This window comes from Nyctibius grandis, chromosome 2 (genome assembly GCF_013368605.1).
Source record: "Nyctibius grandis isolate bNycGra1 chromosome 2, bNycGra1.pri, whole genome shotgun sequence".
NCBI lineage: Eukaryota > Metazoa > Chordata > Aves > Nyctibiiformes > Nyctibiidae > Nyctibius > Nyctibius grandis.
The window spans coordinates 4516586-4533219 of record NC_090659.1 but is presented as its reverse complement, the minus strand read 5'-3'; the positions used below and the strand labels follow the sequence as shown (position 1 = coordinate 4533219).

Below are 16634 nucleotides of genomic sequence, written 5' to 3'. Positions count from 1 at the left end.
CGCCACCTTGGCTCCCCCTGTGCCCCCCATGACCGGCTGGGCAGGCTTGCACTGTGGGGCCGAGCGGCCGGTGGCAACCCCTGGGCGCCTAGGAGCCGATGATCTGGCCAGACCATGTCTCGTGCTTCGTGTGGGGCGCCAGGTTGGTGAGGACCACCTCCATGGCCTGGAACTTCTGGTTCTGGGGAGGGATGGAGCAGACCTTGTACGTCACCTCATCCCCTTCCACCGGGACGTACTCCGCCTCTGAGGAGAAGGAACACACCTCCACACAATCCAATGTGAATCAAAGTGAAGACGCTTTATTAAGCATAAGCTGTCCCTTTTATACATTTTGTACTTTCCCTGGCTGTAAGCATGTGCATTGCTACTGGTTAGTATTACTAAACATACTCTTCTTTGATGTGTTGATTGGTCTTTTCTTAATTGGCTCCATCAGTTCTTGTTTCTTCTCCTCCGTGTTCGGCTCCCACCGGCTACTCCCTCAATTCTTGTTTGCTCAGCTACTGTTTTTCCTCATCTCTCCAAGGTCGGCTTGTTGACACTAGCTACATGAATCTTGTCACGCAGCTAGGCCCTCACTCCATACTCTCCTACTTCTGGCTCATTACATGACCATTCTCCTCCAAAAACCCCTCTACAATTCCCCCTTTCTTTTCTTGAGCCAGAAGGGCCGTGTTTATCATCCGCTGCAGGGCCCTTTGCAAGCAGGAGAATAAACACGGTAATGCAAGCATGATAATACAAATCACGAACAATCCCATCAATAGCATTTTAATCAATCCCACCAGCCATCCAGGAACCCACGCTGTTCCCGTATTTTCTGCGTGGTATCCATGAGCTCTTTGATCTGCTTATGAATTGACTTGGAGTGATCATTCAGATCCATGCAACACATCCCATCAAAATCCTGACATCCATGACCGTGCACTAATAATAAAAAGTCTAGAGCAGCTCTATTTTGTAAGGTAGCATGTCAGATACTATCTACATCATTGGCTAATGTTCCTAAAATTCTAGAAGTTTGGTTAGCTCTTTTTGCAACCTAGCAAGCTAAATTTCACAATTGTGTTAACCCTTGGTCAGCATCGTTACATTCTATCCCTATGTTAGTGACACTTCTTTTTTACCTGGCCTTATGTAGGTTAGTATGGTTAGCATGACTTTTCACATAGGCATTAGTAGTCTTAATTTACCTATGGTACACGGACCTCCCAGTTTCTTACTGGGCAACTTTGGCCAAGCCCTATCCCCACAAATTAGGAATAGACCCTTTGGTAATTTTTGCTTTCAGATCCCTTTAAGGGGACCCCCACTAGACATGTATGAAAGGGTTGTTCAGGCTGAGCTAAGGAGGCACAAAACTGTGTCGGGTTCAGGCTCCGCATCAGAGTCACACAAACGTTGTGACTCCCCTTCCACGGTGTCAGCGGAAGGACTATCGGTTGATGACCTTTTGTCAGGTCCAGGATCCAAAGCAGGCTTAACACAGAAAAAACAACCCCTTGCTTCATCATGACTGCGCCTTTTGCTCCCTTTTCTATACCTCCCACGCAAGCCTTTTTTCACACTTCCCGCAGTCAGGGCACTGGATCTCTCGAGAGGTCAGTGTTCCGAGGCAGATCCTGAGTTGGCTCCTGTAGTTCAGGTTGGTTTTGTAGCCACGGCTTCACCCACTTAGCTGGTACCCATTTGGCTCCTGTATCTGTAATGACACATGCATACCCTCGACCCAACGTTATTAATTTCATTGGACCTTCCCACACACCAGTCACCCCATTTTTTACCATCACTTTGGCTTGTTCCTGTTCTTTCTGAAAAGCCTCCATACCTCCCTTTAACCCTGCACCATGTTTTACCGCTGGGGGTACAGAGTAGTCCTGTGGCAAGCATAAAAGGTTTAGTACATAAAGCGCTTTACACAACCTGTCAGGAGGAGATAGCCCTGGCTCTCCCCCTTTTTGTTTTTGGAAAAGGTGTTTCAGAGTTTGATTCATGCGCTCCACAATAGCTTGTCCCGTTGGTGAATGTGGGACGCCCGTTACATGTGTTATACCCCACAGCTGGAAAAAGTCCTGTGTGGCGCGTGCCACATAGCCTGGGCCATTGTCCGTTTTAGTCGTCTGTGGAATGCCCAGGGCCGCAATAGCAGAACGCCTGTGTCGCTGAACGTGTTTGCTGGATTCGCCTGTTTGCGCTGTAGCTATAATCAAAGAAGAAAAAGTGTCAATTGTTACAGGAACATATTTTAACCTGCCAAATTCAGCAATGTGAGTTACATCTGTTTGCCAAATGTCCAAGGCCTGCAGTCCTCGAGGATTGGTTCCTTGTACCTGCGTAGGTTGCGGCAGTTGCTGACAATCAGGACACATGGCCACGATATTCCGAGCATCACTGTGTGACAAATGAAATTGTCGTCGCAGTGCCCGATGTCCTTGATGAAAAAACTCATGTGACATACGTGCCTGCTGTTTAATGTCCGGCACCTGTACAGTCATTGCAGTAGAATTTGTGGGGTCAGAAACCAAAGAGTCCACTCGAGCATTGCCTTCTGCAATAAACCCAGGCGAATTAGTATGACTTCTTACATGTAAAACATAAAACAATGCAGTTTGGATTTGAATTTCTTGCCACAGAGCTCGCAGCAATTCAAAAACACACTGATTACGTGTATGCTCTATAACAGATCTATCCAATTGCTTTACAATGCCAGCTACATATGCTGAATCAGTAACCAAATTAAAGGGAGTTGGAAAATTCTGAAATACTTCTAATACAGCTCGTAATTCTACCACCTGAGGTGAACCCTGTTGTTGTACTACCATAGATTCCCACTTGCCGTCAGAATACCAGACAAGGCCCACCTCGCCTGTTTTTCCAGATCCATCCATAAAAATGGTAATTCCCTCCGCAGGAGTGTCTGCGCACCACACTCCTGTGGCAATTGGAAGTTCCGCACTCAATTTTATAACAGGATGGGAGGGCAAGTGGTAAACAACCTGTCCCGAGAAATTCTCCATGGCTGTTTGCAAAGCAAAGCTATTGGCCATACTCCACTCAAAGTACTGAGCTGCAATAGGAACGGTCAGTGATGCAGCATCTCTGGCCACAAGCTCCCGACATCGCATCCGTCCTTTGATGATAATCTGTGCCAATTGCTCTGCAATCATGGGGACAGTTTTCTTTGTTCTTGAAGGTAGAAACAACCAGTTCCAAAACATGTAACAAATCTGACCATTCTGAATTCCATTGACCAATTATTGCATACGGAATTTGCCTATCAAACAAAGTGATAATTTGTATTTCCTGATTCAAATCAATACGATGTACAAATTCGGAATGTAGCCTGCTTTCTACTTCTGTAATCAGTTGCTGTACCTCTGCGCTTTAGTGTGTCCCTTCTTTCCACATCCAAAGCATTGCATCTCCTGAGTCTTATGTTCCACAGTACCCACTTTTGCACAAACCTTTATCATAGCATTCAAATCTGGTTTTCCAGGTAAAGCTTCAATGATCTTTTGACAATCAGCATTAGCATTATCCCTAGCTAATTGCGTAACTAGAGTATCTCGTAAACCAACATCAAAAACTTGCTTTTCAACTGCTTCTTGTAGCCTCTCAACAAAGGATAAAAAGAGCTCCTTGGGTCCTTGTCTTACAGTAGTATATAACTGCATTCATACCCAGCGCGCTTTTTTTTTTTTTTTTTGGTGATTGAACGGATAAAAACAGCCACTCCACAACGTGTAGCGGATCCTGCCAGCGCTCCTTCCACTGGCCCAGTAATCCCATGGGATGACAGCTGGCAATGGCTACATATAAACTTACTGGTGTCTCTAAATCCACACGATGTACCTTTTTCTGTTGCATACCATTGACATATTGTGGGACTGTTTTTCATGCCTTGCGGTAATACCGTCCACTGGTATCGTTGACAAGGCGCCATGTTGTTCCTACTAGGTATTGAAAAAGCAAATTAGCATTTGTCAGTTTCATGTAAAGGGATGGTGAAAAAACAATCTTTCAGATCAATAACCAAAACGTATAGTCTGCATCAATAACTCCTGGTAAAACAAATAGACCTTGCAAGGTTACACTAGGACGTCCGAGTAACAGTGCACTTAGCCCATTTCCAGTGGGTCCCACGGCATTCAGTGGTACCTTATGCACTCTGCTGTTCTCTGTTGTGATTGCAGTTGCTGTGGTAACATCCAGCCCGGCGCTTCCTGTGGTTCGGGCTGCGAGTTGACTGCTTAGGCCTGGAACTGGTTCGGAAGATTCATTTGTGTCAGCACACGGTTCCTCCCCGCGTTCTTTCTCCAGTTTCCCTGCACTCTGCAGCTGGTTGTTATCAGCTGACCTTGAGCATCATACTTAGACCTGCACAGCTTCACAAGATGCCCCAGCTTCCCACAGCACTGACACATCAAAACAGAGTTCTCTCTCCCACTCAGCTTCGACTTCTTAAGGCAGTTTTTCTTAAAGTGACCTTCTTGCCCGCATGTATAACAACGATGAACTACCTTAACTGCTGCTGCAAAAGTTTTTGCTAAATGCTCCATCTGAAATGTGGTGGTTCCCACTTTCCCGCAAGCATCCATTAGTTCAGTTAAGGTGGGGTTACGATTTGCCATCCCTGCAATAACTTTCCTGCAGTCCTCGTTTGCGTTGTCCTTCGCTAACTGTAACAACAACGCTGCTTTAGCAGCCCCGTTTTGTATTTGTTTGTCTAAGGCAAATCACTCCCCAACTGAATGGCTCCCATTCGGGTGGGCCGCTTCCGTCCCCTCGATATACCGAGCAAGCCAATACCCCGCCACCCATAGCAGACGCGGCCCCGAAATCACCGTCCCCAAGTATGTGCTCTCTTAATTTTCTCCAGAACCTGGCCAGGTCCAGGCCAGACACAGTAACCTGGACTGGCTGCAGCGCGAATAACTCCTCCACGCTACCGCCTGACTTTCCCGACCCTCGGGCTCTGCAGCAATTATGTCCCGCTTCCACCTCTTCAGAAAGGTCTATCAAGGGTGGCTCAGTCTCAGATTCGGGTAACAGGACGGTAGAAGGATCAATGTTCCGCCGCTGTTCCCTGGGCGGTGGGGGGGGGCTCTGGCGGCACAGAGGGTGAAGGGGGGGGGCTCTGGCGACGCAGTGGGGGGGGAGCTCTGGCAGCGCGGTGGGCGAAGTCACTGTGAAAGGAGCTGTAGCCGCCTCAGCCGCCGCCTTTGCCTCTCTGTCCTCCTTCAATTGCTCCAGTGAGTCTTTAACTAATCTCCACGTCATCAAACGACACAGTGGCGATCTTGTCCCCCCTTGAGGCAGCCTCAAACAGAGAAGTTCCAGCGCTTTGCCACGTACTAACTTCGAAAGCAGTCTGCGCTGTAGCTGGCAAATTATTCTTTTTACACCATTATTTACAATAATTTACACCAATTATTTACATCAATAGTCTGTGGAGCAAATGCTCATCGTATTTTACCCCTCTCTTAGAGAGGATATGTAGGAGAAGCCTTACTATCGCACTTTCTTCTTTACAAATATTTTGGCCCATCTCCTTTTTCCCCTCTGCTCACCTCACTGCGTGTCCCGTTGCAACGTACTATTCTTTTCTTGCGAGTCGTCCTCCGGCTCGCCCCGGTCTTCAGTCCCGTTGAGCCGTGCTCCAGCCGGTGTACCTCCTTCTGGGCTATTCCCCGAACTTGCTGTCGATCAGCGTCTCATCGGGGTCACCATCTGAGGAGAAGGAACACGCTTCCACACAATCCAATGTGAATCAAAGTGAAGACGCTTTATTAAGCATAAGCTGTCCCTTTTATACATTTTGTACTGTCCCTGGCTGTAAGCATGTGCATTGCTATTGGTTAATATTACTAAACATACTCTTCTTTGATGTGTTGATCGGTCACTGCTCTGCCACTGGTCTTTTCTTAATTGGCTCCATCAGTTCTTGTTTCTTCTCCTCCGTGTTTGGCTCCCACTGGCTACTCCCTCAATTCTTGTTTGCTCAGCTACTGTTTTTCCTCATCTCTCCAAGGTCGGCTTGTTGACACTAGCTACATGAATCTTGTCACGCAGCTAGGCCCTCACTCCATACTCTGCTACTTCTGGCTCATTACATGACCATTCTCCTCCAAAAACCCCTCTACACCCCTCGATGCTGTGGGAGAGGAGAGGCGGTGGGTCTGGGGCCAAGAGCTGGATGACCGCCCTGGACCACCCAGCACCAAGGAAGGCACCCAACCCACCAGCTGTGCCTTGGGAAAGAAAACCCACCTGTGATGGGGGGTAAAGGACAGGCAGAGTCCCATCCCCACCCCATGGAGACATCCCCATCCCGGCCCGTGGTTCTCCAGCCCCATGCTGATGGCACAGCTCCCTCAGGTTGTCCCAGCACCGCACAACCCCCCGACTTACTCAGACACGTGGACGAAAATGTCCTCTGTGCCATTCTCGGGGGTGATGAACCCGTGGCCCTGGGAGGCGTGAGAACTGCTTGCAGACACCCTTGAAGATGGGGCCAGCGGAGGCACGTGCTGTCCTGCGGGAGGAAAAGGATGGAGAAACATCTCACTGGTGGCACTCACCCGGGGGGCAACGTGGGGGGAGGTTTGCTATGAGAATATGGCGCTCTCTGGGAGAGTACATGGCACCCACCCGCAGCACCCCGGGCAGGTGGGTGTGGTGATGCCGGGCACCGAGATGGCCGGAGATGAGCAACGTGCTTCAGGCATAAAGGATTTTGCAGGCGCTGCTGGTGACCACCGTCCCTGCTCGGCTCAGTCGGACAGTGCCAAGCCTGCTCGCTGCATGCGGGTACTTACGCCGAGTAGGTCCTGGTCCTCTTGGTGGGGAGGGGGCTCGGCAGGTCCCGCAGCAGAAGGTTGCCCCGCTCCCAGATGCGGCTGCCCTCCCGCTGGAAGGGGAAGGTGGGCCACACGGGTGACTTGGGGGAGTGCAGGGGTGGCACCGCCGGCGGGGCGCTGGGGTCTGACGACATCGTGGGGCCGGAGGGCTCCTCCGTTTCGGGGACGGGCGGGCAGGCGGTGGGAGAAAGGGCGTCCGGATGCGCGGGTCTACTGCCTGCGACTTGGGGAGCAAAGGGGAGGTGGTTACAGACCCCCAGGGGGGCTTTGGACAGGGCGTGGTTTGCTGTCAGAGATTGCCCCCTCTGCTCCTGGTCCCACACCTGTGTGGGCAGACAGCGTGACACTGGCCTTCAGTACTGGGCACCAGCCCCCGGCACTGGGAATCGCCCCGGCAAGCCTGTCGTGGCTTGGAGCAACCAGGGGTGTTCCAGGAAATCAGTCCCAAGGGAAGGAAAGAGCCCGGTTCTTTGCTTCATCTTTCATTCTCCAGGATGATCCCACATATTGGAGATGAAGTCACTAAAAAGCACGCCCTGGGAGAAGGAGCAGCTGAGCGCAGGGTGCCACGGGCAGGGACCATTTTGACAAGGATACCCATGCGGTGCCAGCACGCCTGGTCCCCCGGCCTCTGAGATGTCCCCCCAGCCCAAGATTTCTGCAAAAGGGGTGAAGGAAAAAGGCTGAGACAACCAGTAGGTCAAGGTCTGAGGTCTCCCCACAGCTGGAGGCTGCCTCAGCGCTGTGGGATTTAGGACCCAACCCCAGCCCCAACCAGTGTCTCACTGCCCGCCTGGGCACATCCCTACAGGGAAGGGACACAGGGAGGCTATTGTGGGGCAACCAGCAGCATGCACAGCCCTCGGGCACCTCAGATGAGCCACGACACAAGCACGACCTCCTGGCGCTGCGGTCATCGGGCTCCAGTTTTTGGTTGGCATCACACAGTTTGAAAAGAGTTAAAGTCCCAAGGGGCAGAAACCCCACAACCTTCGGCTGCCAGAGGATGTGCAGGACCTGGTGATGGACCCTGATGGCCAGGGCGCCTGCCAAAGAGTAGGAGCTGGAGCAAGTGTGGGCAAGGCTGTCCTCGTCAAACCACCCCCAGCATGAAATTCGGGGGGTTGTGCATTTTGAAGTCTCCCAGCAAGATGCTCTGGTGCCTGGTCAGCACCACAGCCACTTGCTCAGAAAGCCTTTGCTCTGCCCATGTCTTCTCCCATCAATCGTCGTGTTTGATGCTGGGTGCCTCTGTCTTGGGGTGCCCCATGCTAGTGGCTGCTTGGGGGCACTGCTCTTTGGGGGTGCTGGGCGGGGGCTCACCTGACTCCATCACCCCTCAGGCTTGGGGACTTCCCCATTGCCCTGAGCTGAGGAGTCCGACATCCCGCACAGTTACTGTCCCCTTCCCTGCCACCCCCTCCAGCCCTTCCTGCCCCACTGGGGTGTGAGGCGTCTTTGGGACTACACCTGCACACGCCGGGAAACCCAGAGAATATTTCATTTGGTTTCTGACTCGTCCACGGCACCTTGAGATGCAGAGGCCTTGGGGGTATGTGTGAAAGGGGGTCACCTCCGCTCCCAAATGAGCAGGCACGAAGGACATGGGAAAAGGTTTCTAGAGCAGCTGAAGTTTCAGGGAGGGACCAGGCGACTCCTGTTCCCCTCACCCACCTCTGCTTGCTTCCCCTGCGAGGAGGTCTGCCTGTTGCTGAGCCCTGACAGCTGCCAGTCCCACTTGGGTGCCCATCCACTCCTTAGCTGTTTCCTAACAACTGCCCACTCTCAGCCCTGCAAAGCTTCACCCCAAGATCCAGGCAGCAGAGGTCACACTACAGTCCCACCCAAGGCAGAAGCCACCATTTCCCTCCTGCCCTCCGAGATAACTTCCAGCCACAGCTGCAAACCCCTCCAAAACATCTCTCCCATCTGCCCCCGAAGCTTCAGTGGCTTCACTCTGCCATGAAGCAACTGGAGCACACGCGTCTGCCTTCTGCTCTATGGGCCACCTCGCACCAGGGCTGCTTGGCTCCTGGACCACCAGGCTCAGCATCTCCTGCCTCCATGCCCAGGCTCAGAATCTCCTGCCTCCATGCCCAGGCTCAGCTTCTCCTTCCCCCATGCCTGACTAGCTCAGAGAGGCTCAGGAAGCTCCAAGGCAAGACACCCAAAACCCAGGGCAGCCACCGAGCTGCTTCTCCGCTCCCATCCCATGAGTGCAAGCTGGAACACAGAGGGTTCCACATAAATATGAGGAAAAACTTCTTCACAGTGAGGGTGACTGAACGCTGGCACAGGCTGCCCAGAGAGGTTGTGGAGTCTCCCTTCTCTGGAGACATTCAAAACCCGCCTGGAGGCGTTCCTGTGTGACATGATCTAGGTAATCCTGTGTGACATGATCTAGGTAATCCTGCTCCAGCAGGGGGATTGGACTAGATGATCTTTCGAGGTCCCTTCCAATCCCTGACATTCTGTGATTCTGTGATCTGTGCCCCCCATCCAACCACCCTGCCTGCGCTGGCAAGCAGTCTGGCCGCTCTTGGGCAGCAAAAAGTGATGTGGTCCCCGAGCGTCACTGCAGGATCCGGCACCTTCCCAGGAGGTGTCAGGGCTGGACCAGCAGGATGATTTGGGAGAAGTGGCCCTCGGTTCTCTGCCATATCATGGAGCCACCACTATGAAAATGGCTTCACCATGGCGTGCCTCCTCCATGCGCGGCATGGAGGTTTCCCCACCAGATTAGGGACAACGGAGGGTATTTAACCTGAATAACGATGCTTGGAGCAACTATTAGTATGCTGAGTGGGTTGGTTGGCACCAGGAGAAAGATCCTCCTCCGGCCGGTCCACAAGGGGCTGGAAAAATGGAAGCTTCTCAGAAGCAAAAGAAAAACAAAATAGGAAGGGGTGTGCAAGAGAGGGAGCCCGCAGGGACACAGTGGCGTGGGTAGACAAAGTGGCAGCCAAGTGGGGGTTTGCCCCAGGTTCACCTGTGGGAGCAGCCCAGGCCGGGGTGCCCTGGAAGGCCCCCTGCTTTGGGGGACGAGCAGTGGTGGGGAGCAGAAGCATGTTGGGCATCGCTGGGGTAGAGGAGGCAGACAGCCTGCCCCTGAGGCCCAAGGGCAGCAGTGGAGGGTGCCCTCCCAGGGCTGCTGTTTACCCCCACTAGCTGAGCTTGCACCACCTGGGAGAACAAGCTGGGCACGACCACCCACAGGCACTTTGGGGGGCTCCAGCTGGCCCATGGGGACGTGGGGGAGAGTACTGGCATGGGGCGGCAGCTCAGCGGGACGAGCACGGGGACAGGGCACACCAAGGCTGTGGGATCCCCATCCTCGGGGGTTTGAACCCCCCCAGGACACAGCCCTGAGCAGCCTGCTCTAACTGAGGCATTGCACCTAACTTCTGCTTGGAGCAGGGCCTGGAGCAGAGACCCCTCATCCATCCTGCGGCCCTGCCGGGGCTGGCTCCCATGGCCAGCAGTGCTCTGCCCCGCTCCAATGCCTGTCTTGAGCACCCCGAATTTGTGAGGCGGCCTTGGGGCACGCTGGCTGAATGCCCGGCTTTGCCATTGCCGGTGAAGCTGAGGCTGAGTTGGAGCTCTGGCACCACGGGGGGCTCCGGGGCGGTATCCTGCCTCCCATCGCATTTAAATCCCGCAGCAAACAAAGGGACTGAGGAAATTAAACTGGCGGCAAAAGCAGGCTGAGAGAAGAGGGCAGATGGGAACATGCCCTCGCTGGTGTCTCCTCCCCTCCCAGCCCAGCTGCAGAGCAGGGAAAGCCTCTCCCATCCTCCTGTCCTTCTCCTTCCCTCCCTCTGCTCCACCCCACCATCCTCTCCCCAGCCCTTTCTCCACACTGCAGCCCCAGGAGGCCATGAGGAGGGGGCACCTGGGGGACACGAGCCTTTTTCCCCCTCTCCTCCATCGCCAAGGGTCATGCTAACCTCCGCCGGGGCCGAGAGCATCTCTTCCCAACCCAGGTCTCTCCTGGCCTGGCAGACGCCACCCACAACACCGTGTCCACCCCACACACGTATACGGTGCAGGGACGAAATCTGGGTCACTTGAGGAGGCGAGCAGAGGCTGCAGCAGCCCGGCTCTGCCACGGGGCCCGGCAAGCCTTTCCAGTCTAACCCCCCTGACACCACTGTGGGACCTCCACCTTGCTCCTCCCCGTCTTCTACTTGCACAAGTAGTGCAGAATATCAGGAAGGTGTTGGCAATTACTTGGCATTTACATACACCCCGGAGGCCACAATCTAGTGGGCCAATTTGAAGTGGCCTCAGGCTCTTCCATTAGCCCTGTTACGGATACGTGTCCAACCAAAACGTGAAACATCAATCAGTCCTTAGGAACTGTTGTATGCAAAACCTTAGGAATCTCCTGAACCGAATGTAGACATGCATTTAAAAGGGAAACAGGATGGGTATAACTATCTGCTTTCTTTAGGAAAAACTCTAACTGTGCTTCGGAGTGGGATTGTGTGGAACAGACCTCTGTCTTTAGAAAATCCTGTTCATGATTTTCAGCCGGGAGATTATGTTTATAGAAAGACCTGGACCTCTGAATCTCTTCAGAAACGTTGGAAAGGACCCTTCCAGGTGTTGCTGACCACATTCACTGCCATAAAGATCGCTGAATCGGATGCATGGATACATTACACCAGAGTAAAGAAAGCTCCGCCAGTTTGGAGAGTTGCTAACAGGGATGCTGAAACGTCAAAATTGACTCTGAGACATGTCTGACTTTAGAGATCAGTCTGTAATACTTGCGGAACTAATATTGATTTAGGAAGTTTTGTTAGTGGGAGCCGGGTTAGAGACAAAAATTGAACAACATGGGATAACCAAAGAATATGGGAACACAGACCCTCCAATAAAAACACATCAGTTAATGTATCTCCCAAGGAAAACTCCTGAAGAAAATTTAATGTTAGGATTAATCAAGGAGTTTGCCAGCTTGCAAAATGTGTCACCAATTACAGCTTGTTTACCAATACCAAGGGCAGTGGGTGAACCAATTCCATGGGGAATTTTAACTATGAATTTAACTAACTTAGAATACAAAAATGGGACAATGCAAAAGATTTAATTGTGGAAAAGATACAATTCAGAGTCCAGGATTAGCACTGTATTAATCTTGCTACTAATATTTATGACTATTTTTTGATTTATTATCGCCTAAAGAAACAAATAAACACCCAAACTGCCTTCGATCGAATGATTATTCAGGCAGTAACCAGACCACAAGATGAAAGTTACAAAAATGTTTAAGGCTCCCACTAACAACATTCAACAAATCATATTAATAGATAAACTTTAGAAATAGATGTGAAAGTCTTGAAGTGATTTTCAAAACTTTCAAACCGGGGAAATGTTACAAATATTCGAAATTAAATGGAATTCAGTTGAATCACAAAATGACAGGTTTAGTAGGTTAGGTATAATGGGGAAGGGACGCTGTATTCTATTTTTTTTTTTTCTTCTCTTTTACTTGCTATTTGATTTGCCCGTAAACTGCCGTGGGGATGGAGAAATTCTTCAAATTCTCTATCTTATCAACCTAAAGCTACATTAACTCCCTAAGCATATCCTTAGAATAGTACAGAACATTACGGTTGTGCCAAACCCAGCGAGAACTGGTACGGAGGTTTGACCAAGAGCCAAGGGACTACTACACCTGCCAAGGAGGAGAGGTGAAAAGTGCACAGCGAGGAAGACATACAGCCTTCATCCCTGAGAGCCCGGCCCACGACCACCAGAAGAAACTGCGCCTGCGCAACCAGGAGGAGTTAAAGGCGGAGGCCATGGAAATGATTTCTCGGAACTCATGATAACAAAGACCGCCTTTTCGGGGGAAAGTTATGAATATGTATAGGAATCCTTGAAATCATAATGCATACGTAACATTTTACTACATAAATTCAAGATGAATTATCAAGGGGGTGCGCACGGGTTTGGAGGGTTACCCCCGCGCTGCCCAGCGCTGCAATAAAGATGTGCCTGCTGCTTAACGCTACGTTGGGGTTAAGAGGTTTTATTCACAATTTCGGTGACGCTGGGGGCACCGTACGCACTTAGCTTCATCTCTGCTGCAGCTCCTTCATTCTGTTCAGGGCACTGCCAGCTTGAAACCACTCTATCTGTGACTCGTTGAACGTGTGGTTCAGCACGATTGTCTCTTGGCTCCCATTGGGATGCTTGATGATGCATTTCAGAGGCTAAAAGGAAGAAGACAGCTTTTATTCCCCCCCCTTCTCTTTCAAGGGAGCAAGTTAACTGAAGCTTCTCACAGGAAAATTCCTACATGTTTAAAGGGTTGAAAATGGAATATTCGAGCTTGGGGGGTCTTAACATAGCCGTGTGGATGCAGTTCCTTCTAGGGAGCATTCATGCTTAAGGCAGGAAGAGTGTGGCCAACAGCTCAAGGGAGGTTATCCTGCCCCTCTACACGGCCCTGGTGAGGCCACATCTGGAGTACTGTGTCCAGCTGTGGGCCCCCCAGCTCAAGAAAGACAAGGAATTACTGGAGAGAGTCCAGGGGAGGGCTACAAAGATGATCAGAGGACTGGAGCATCTCTCCTACGAGGAGAGCCTGAGAGAGATGGGTCTGTTGAGCTTGGAGAAGAGAAGGCTTGAAAGGGGACCTTATCAACACTTACTAATACCTTAGGGGTGGGTGTCAAGAGGAGGGGACCAGACTCTTCTCAGTGGTGCCCAGTGACAGGACAAGGGGCAATGGGCACAGACTGAAACATGGGAAGTTCCATTTCAGTATGAGGAAAAACTTCTTTACTTTGAGGGTGACAGAGCACTGGCACAGGCTGCCCAGGGAGGTTGTGGAGTCTCCTTCTCTGGAGATATTCAAAACCCGCCTGGACACAACCCTGTGCAACGTGCTCTAGGGGAACCTGCTTTGGCAGGGGGTTGGACTAGATGATCTCGAGGTCCCTTCCAACCCTTAACCGTTCTGTGGCTCTCTGAGGAGTTCAGAATGTCGTACCAGGGTTTCTCGTAACCGTTCAGAATAATGCGATCCGATTCTGACTTGCTCTCTAGCCCCCCGCCCCACTGGTGCAGAGTGTCTCATGTGGCTGGCAGCCCGCACTGCCGATCGGCGCCTGAGCTGCTTCAGGCCCCGAGCACGCAGCTCAACACTGCTCCTGCTCAGTGGCACATCCCTGCCCGCCCCGAGCGCCCTGACAAGACGCCCAGTTACCTTTCCAGGCGCGAAGTCTGCCAGCCCCACAATGCTCAGCTTGTCCACAGGATGAATCTTGTTGTAGTCCGCGGGATCAGCGAAAGTGAGAGGCAGTAGACCTTGCTTCTTCAGATTGGTTTCTGCAGAGAACAAACCACCACACACGCTCGTAACCACACCCTGCAGGGTGTCAGGATTATCTTCTGGCTGCCCAGTGCTTCTCAGAGCAGTATTCCAGCAACAATTACTATCTCTGTAGCCAAATCAGCATATCCACTGTTCCTGGCATATCTAACTAGGGACGTAACACGATTCCTGACAAGAGGGTCCACATGAGCTGTCAAGCAGATAGGGTTTGTGCCTGTAGGTGTTGAGCCCTGGGGCAAGGTGAACACGGCTTCCACCCCAACCAAAAACATCCTGGTTACACACATCCCAGGGGAAGGGTGACTCACCGTGGATCCTGGCAAAGCTCTTGGTGATGATGACCCTACCCCCCAAGTGACGTGGCTCCAATGCTGCGTGCTCCCGGCTTGAGCCCTCACCGTAGTTTTCATCCCCAATAACTGCCCATTTGACACCCATTTTCTGTGGCAAAAGAAACACATTTACATTTCTGCAGTCACTAAACTGAGGAATTAACAATAAATACCCACCCACACCTGTTAATTTTAGTGCTATGGAAGGACAGGAATAAAGGAACTAAGAGCTGCACAGCAGTTAGGCACTGCCATCCTTCGCTAACAAGGGCTGAGGAGGATTGTCCTCGGGACCCAGAGCAAATCTCTGCTGCCACCTTTCCTTCCATGGTCCTGTGCCAGAGCAGCATTCAAACCAGCCATGACCTCTGCTCTACTTCTGGAAGCAATATGGAAAACTAACTTCTGTCTACTGGAAGAAGCAATCTAAGACCCCCGCCAGGCTGTCCAGAGGGTGAAAGGACATTTCTTGACGTTCTAAGCCAAGGTTTAAAGAATGAAGGGGACAAGACTACAATTTATTTAAACATTACACGAGTCACAGGTGAAACACTCCAGGAGGAGAGATTTAGTTGCAGTCTGATGACACCCATGTCTTGTAAGGTGTGCAATGCCTAATTCCCCTTTCTTCTGTCATGTCTGGTCCCCTCTGGGTCACAAGATCCTCCTCCCTTTTCCCCGTAGCAGTCAGGGAGACAATCTCCTCCAGGAACTGCCATCATCAGATTAAGTCCTAAGAAAAAGCCTCAACACTGAGTGACTTCACAGCTGCTGTTACTTGAGAGCAGGAGGGCGAGATCCTCAGTCTTGGCACAGACTGCCCAAAGTGTAAACATCCTCTTAAAATAGCTGTGTCAGGGGAAAGTCTCACCTTGTAGTAACGGGCTGTGTCGGGAACTGGCTCAAACTTCTGGGTTAATGCATTTCTCACAGAGTTGGCTTTGCCGTTTTCAGTGTTGATGGCACCGATGAGCAGGTTGTTGGAGATGTTGTCCAGATGGCCACGGAATTTGAGCCAGGGTCCAGCTGCAGAAATGTGGTCAGTGGTGCACTTCCCTTTCACCTAAAGGGTAGTAGAAGAGAAGAACTTCTCACGATGGATCAGTAATTTGATCCTTCCTCAACACTTTTTATTCCTGAAGGATCCTCACAGCTCTTTTTAGGGGCACAAACCCAAGAGAATTCCATCTGTTACAGAAATCAAAGCGCTCTAAGGTAGAACACAATGGTCACCCTGCATGTGTTTGGTAGGAAGAACACCCCTGTTCCAAAGGGCAAATTACAAAAACGAGCTTAGCCGTGACACCTCTGCCATGTCCTCACTTCCCTCAGTAGCAAGTTCTATCACAGATAGCTCAAAGGCACATCTGAGGCTTCTAGCAACTGATGTGCAAACCCCTGTGTGAGCAGTCCTGTCATAGCTGGTGTTCCCCCTCTTCACTCCTGACCTTGATGAGGATCAGCATGTCTTCTAGATCCTTGCCGTCCCACTTATCGAAGGGCTCAAGAAGCTGGAGGCGCTGGCTGCTGGGGCTCACATCCACATGCTGCCCACTGCCATCCTTGGGAGGGTACTGATAGGTGTCCTGGCCTGGGTCAAACTCCTTTCAGAGAAGAAAGGAAAATCATCAGCCTCAGCCATCCCCAACAGCACACAAAGAGAACAAGCCAATACAGGCAACTGCACCCGATGCAGCTTTCACACTAAGGAAGAGGTCAGTGCATGAAAGTTCCCTTACTACACATAAAACACTACTAGTGACAGGCTTTCCCTCCCTCTGTCTCCAGACCAGGGGGTTACCAGCTTGGGCAGCTCGTCTGCATCAGGTGCTTCTAGCTTAAACTTCTTTCCATCTGCTCCTGTCAGGAAATCGGTCTCAGGGTTAAATTTTAGAGTGCCGGCAATGGACAGGGCTGTAACAATCTGAAAGAAAATAGAAAAGACAAATTTAAAGGCATATTCTAACCCCCATCTCTTCATTTGAAAGTCCTGCACCTAACAGTCTCAAAGCCAGCAGCCAAGATACAAACCAAGCTACACTGGGTCTCTTCTGCAGGCAGAGGAATTAGCTCCCAGGACACCCTCAA

At 51.3% G+C, this 16634-nt stretch overlaps 2 protein-coding genes across 3 annotated transcripts in view; both read right to left on the bottom strand.

The window, feature by feature from the left end:
* Nucleotides 1–88: 88 nt before the first annotated feature.
* On the bottom strand, nt 89–7019 carry LOC137674721 (cold shock domain-containing protein C2-like). The gene is given in 5 exon segments (XM_068420374.1): nt 89–246; nt 804–808; nt 6415–6479; nt 6481–6538; nt 6822–7019. Coding segments are annotated over 5 exon segments (462 nt in total). The 5' UTR covers nt 6998–7019.
* Nucleotides 7001–16634, bottom strand: part of LOC137674718 (aconitate hydratase, mitochondrial-like) — a 58799-nt gene continuing 49165 nt past the window's right edge. Inside the window, exons 3-9 of one of the 2 annotated variants that reach the window (XM_068420358.1) lie at nt 16348–16470; nt 15995–16150; nt 15418–15609; nt 14523–14655; nt 14086–14207; nt 12944–13087; nt 7001–7086 (exon numbers count right to left, since the gene is read on the bottom strand). In XM_068420358.1, the coding sequence (XP_068276459.1) occupies nt 12950–13087; nt 14086–14207; nt 14523–14655; nt 15418–15609; nt 15995–16150; nt 16348–16470 (864 nt within the window). In that variant the 3' untranslated portion in view covers nt 7001–7086; nt 12944–12949. Of the gene's footprint in view, nt 7087–12761; nt 13088–14085; nt 14208–14522; nt 14656–15417; nt 15610–15994; nt 16151–16347; nt 16471–16634 lie in introns of those variants that run through there. The other variant, XM_068420348.1, reaches the window with a different exon arrangement.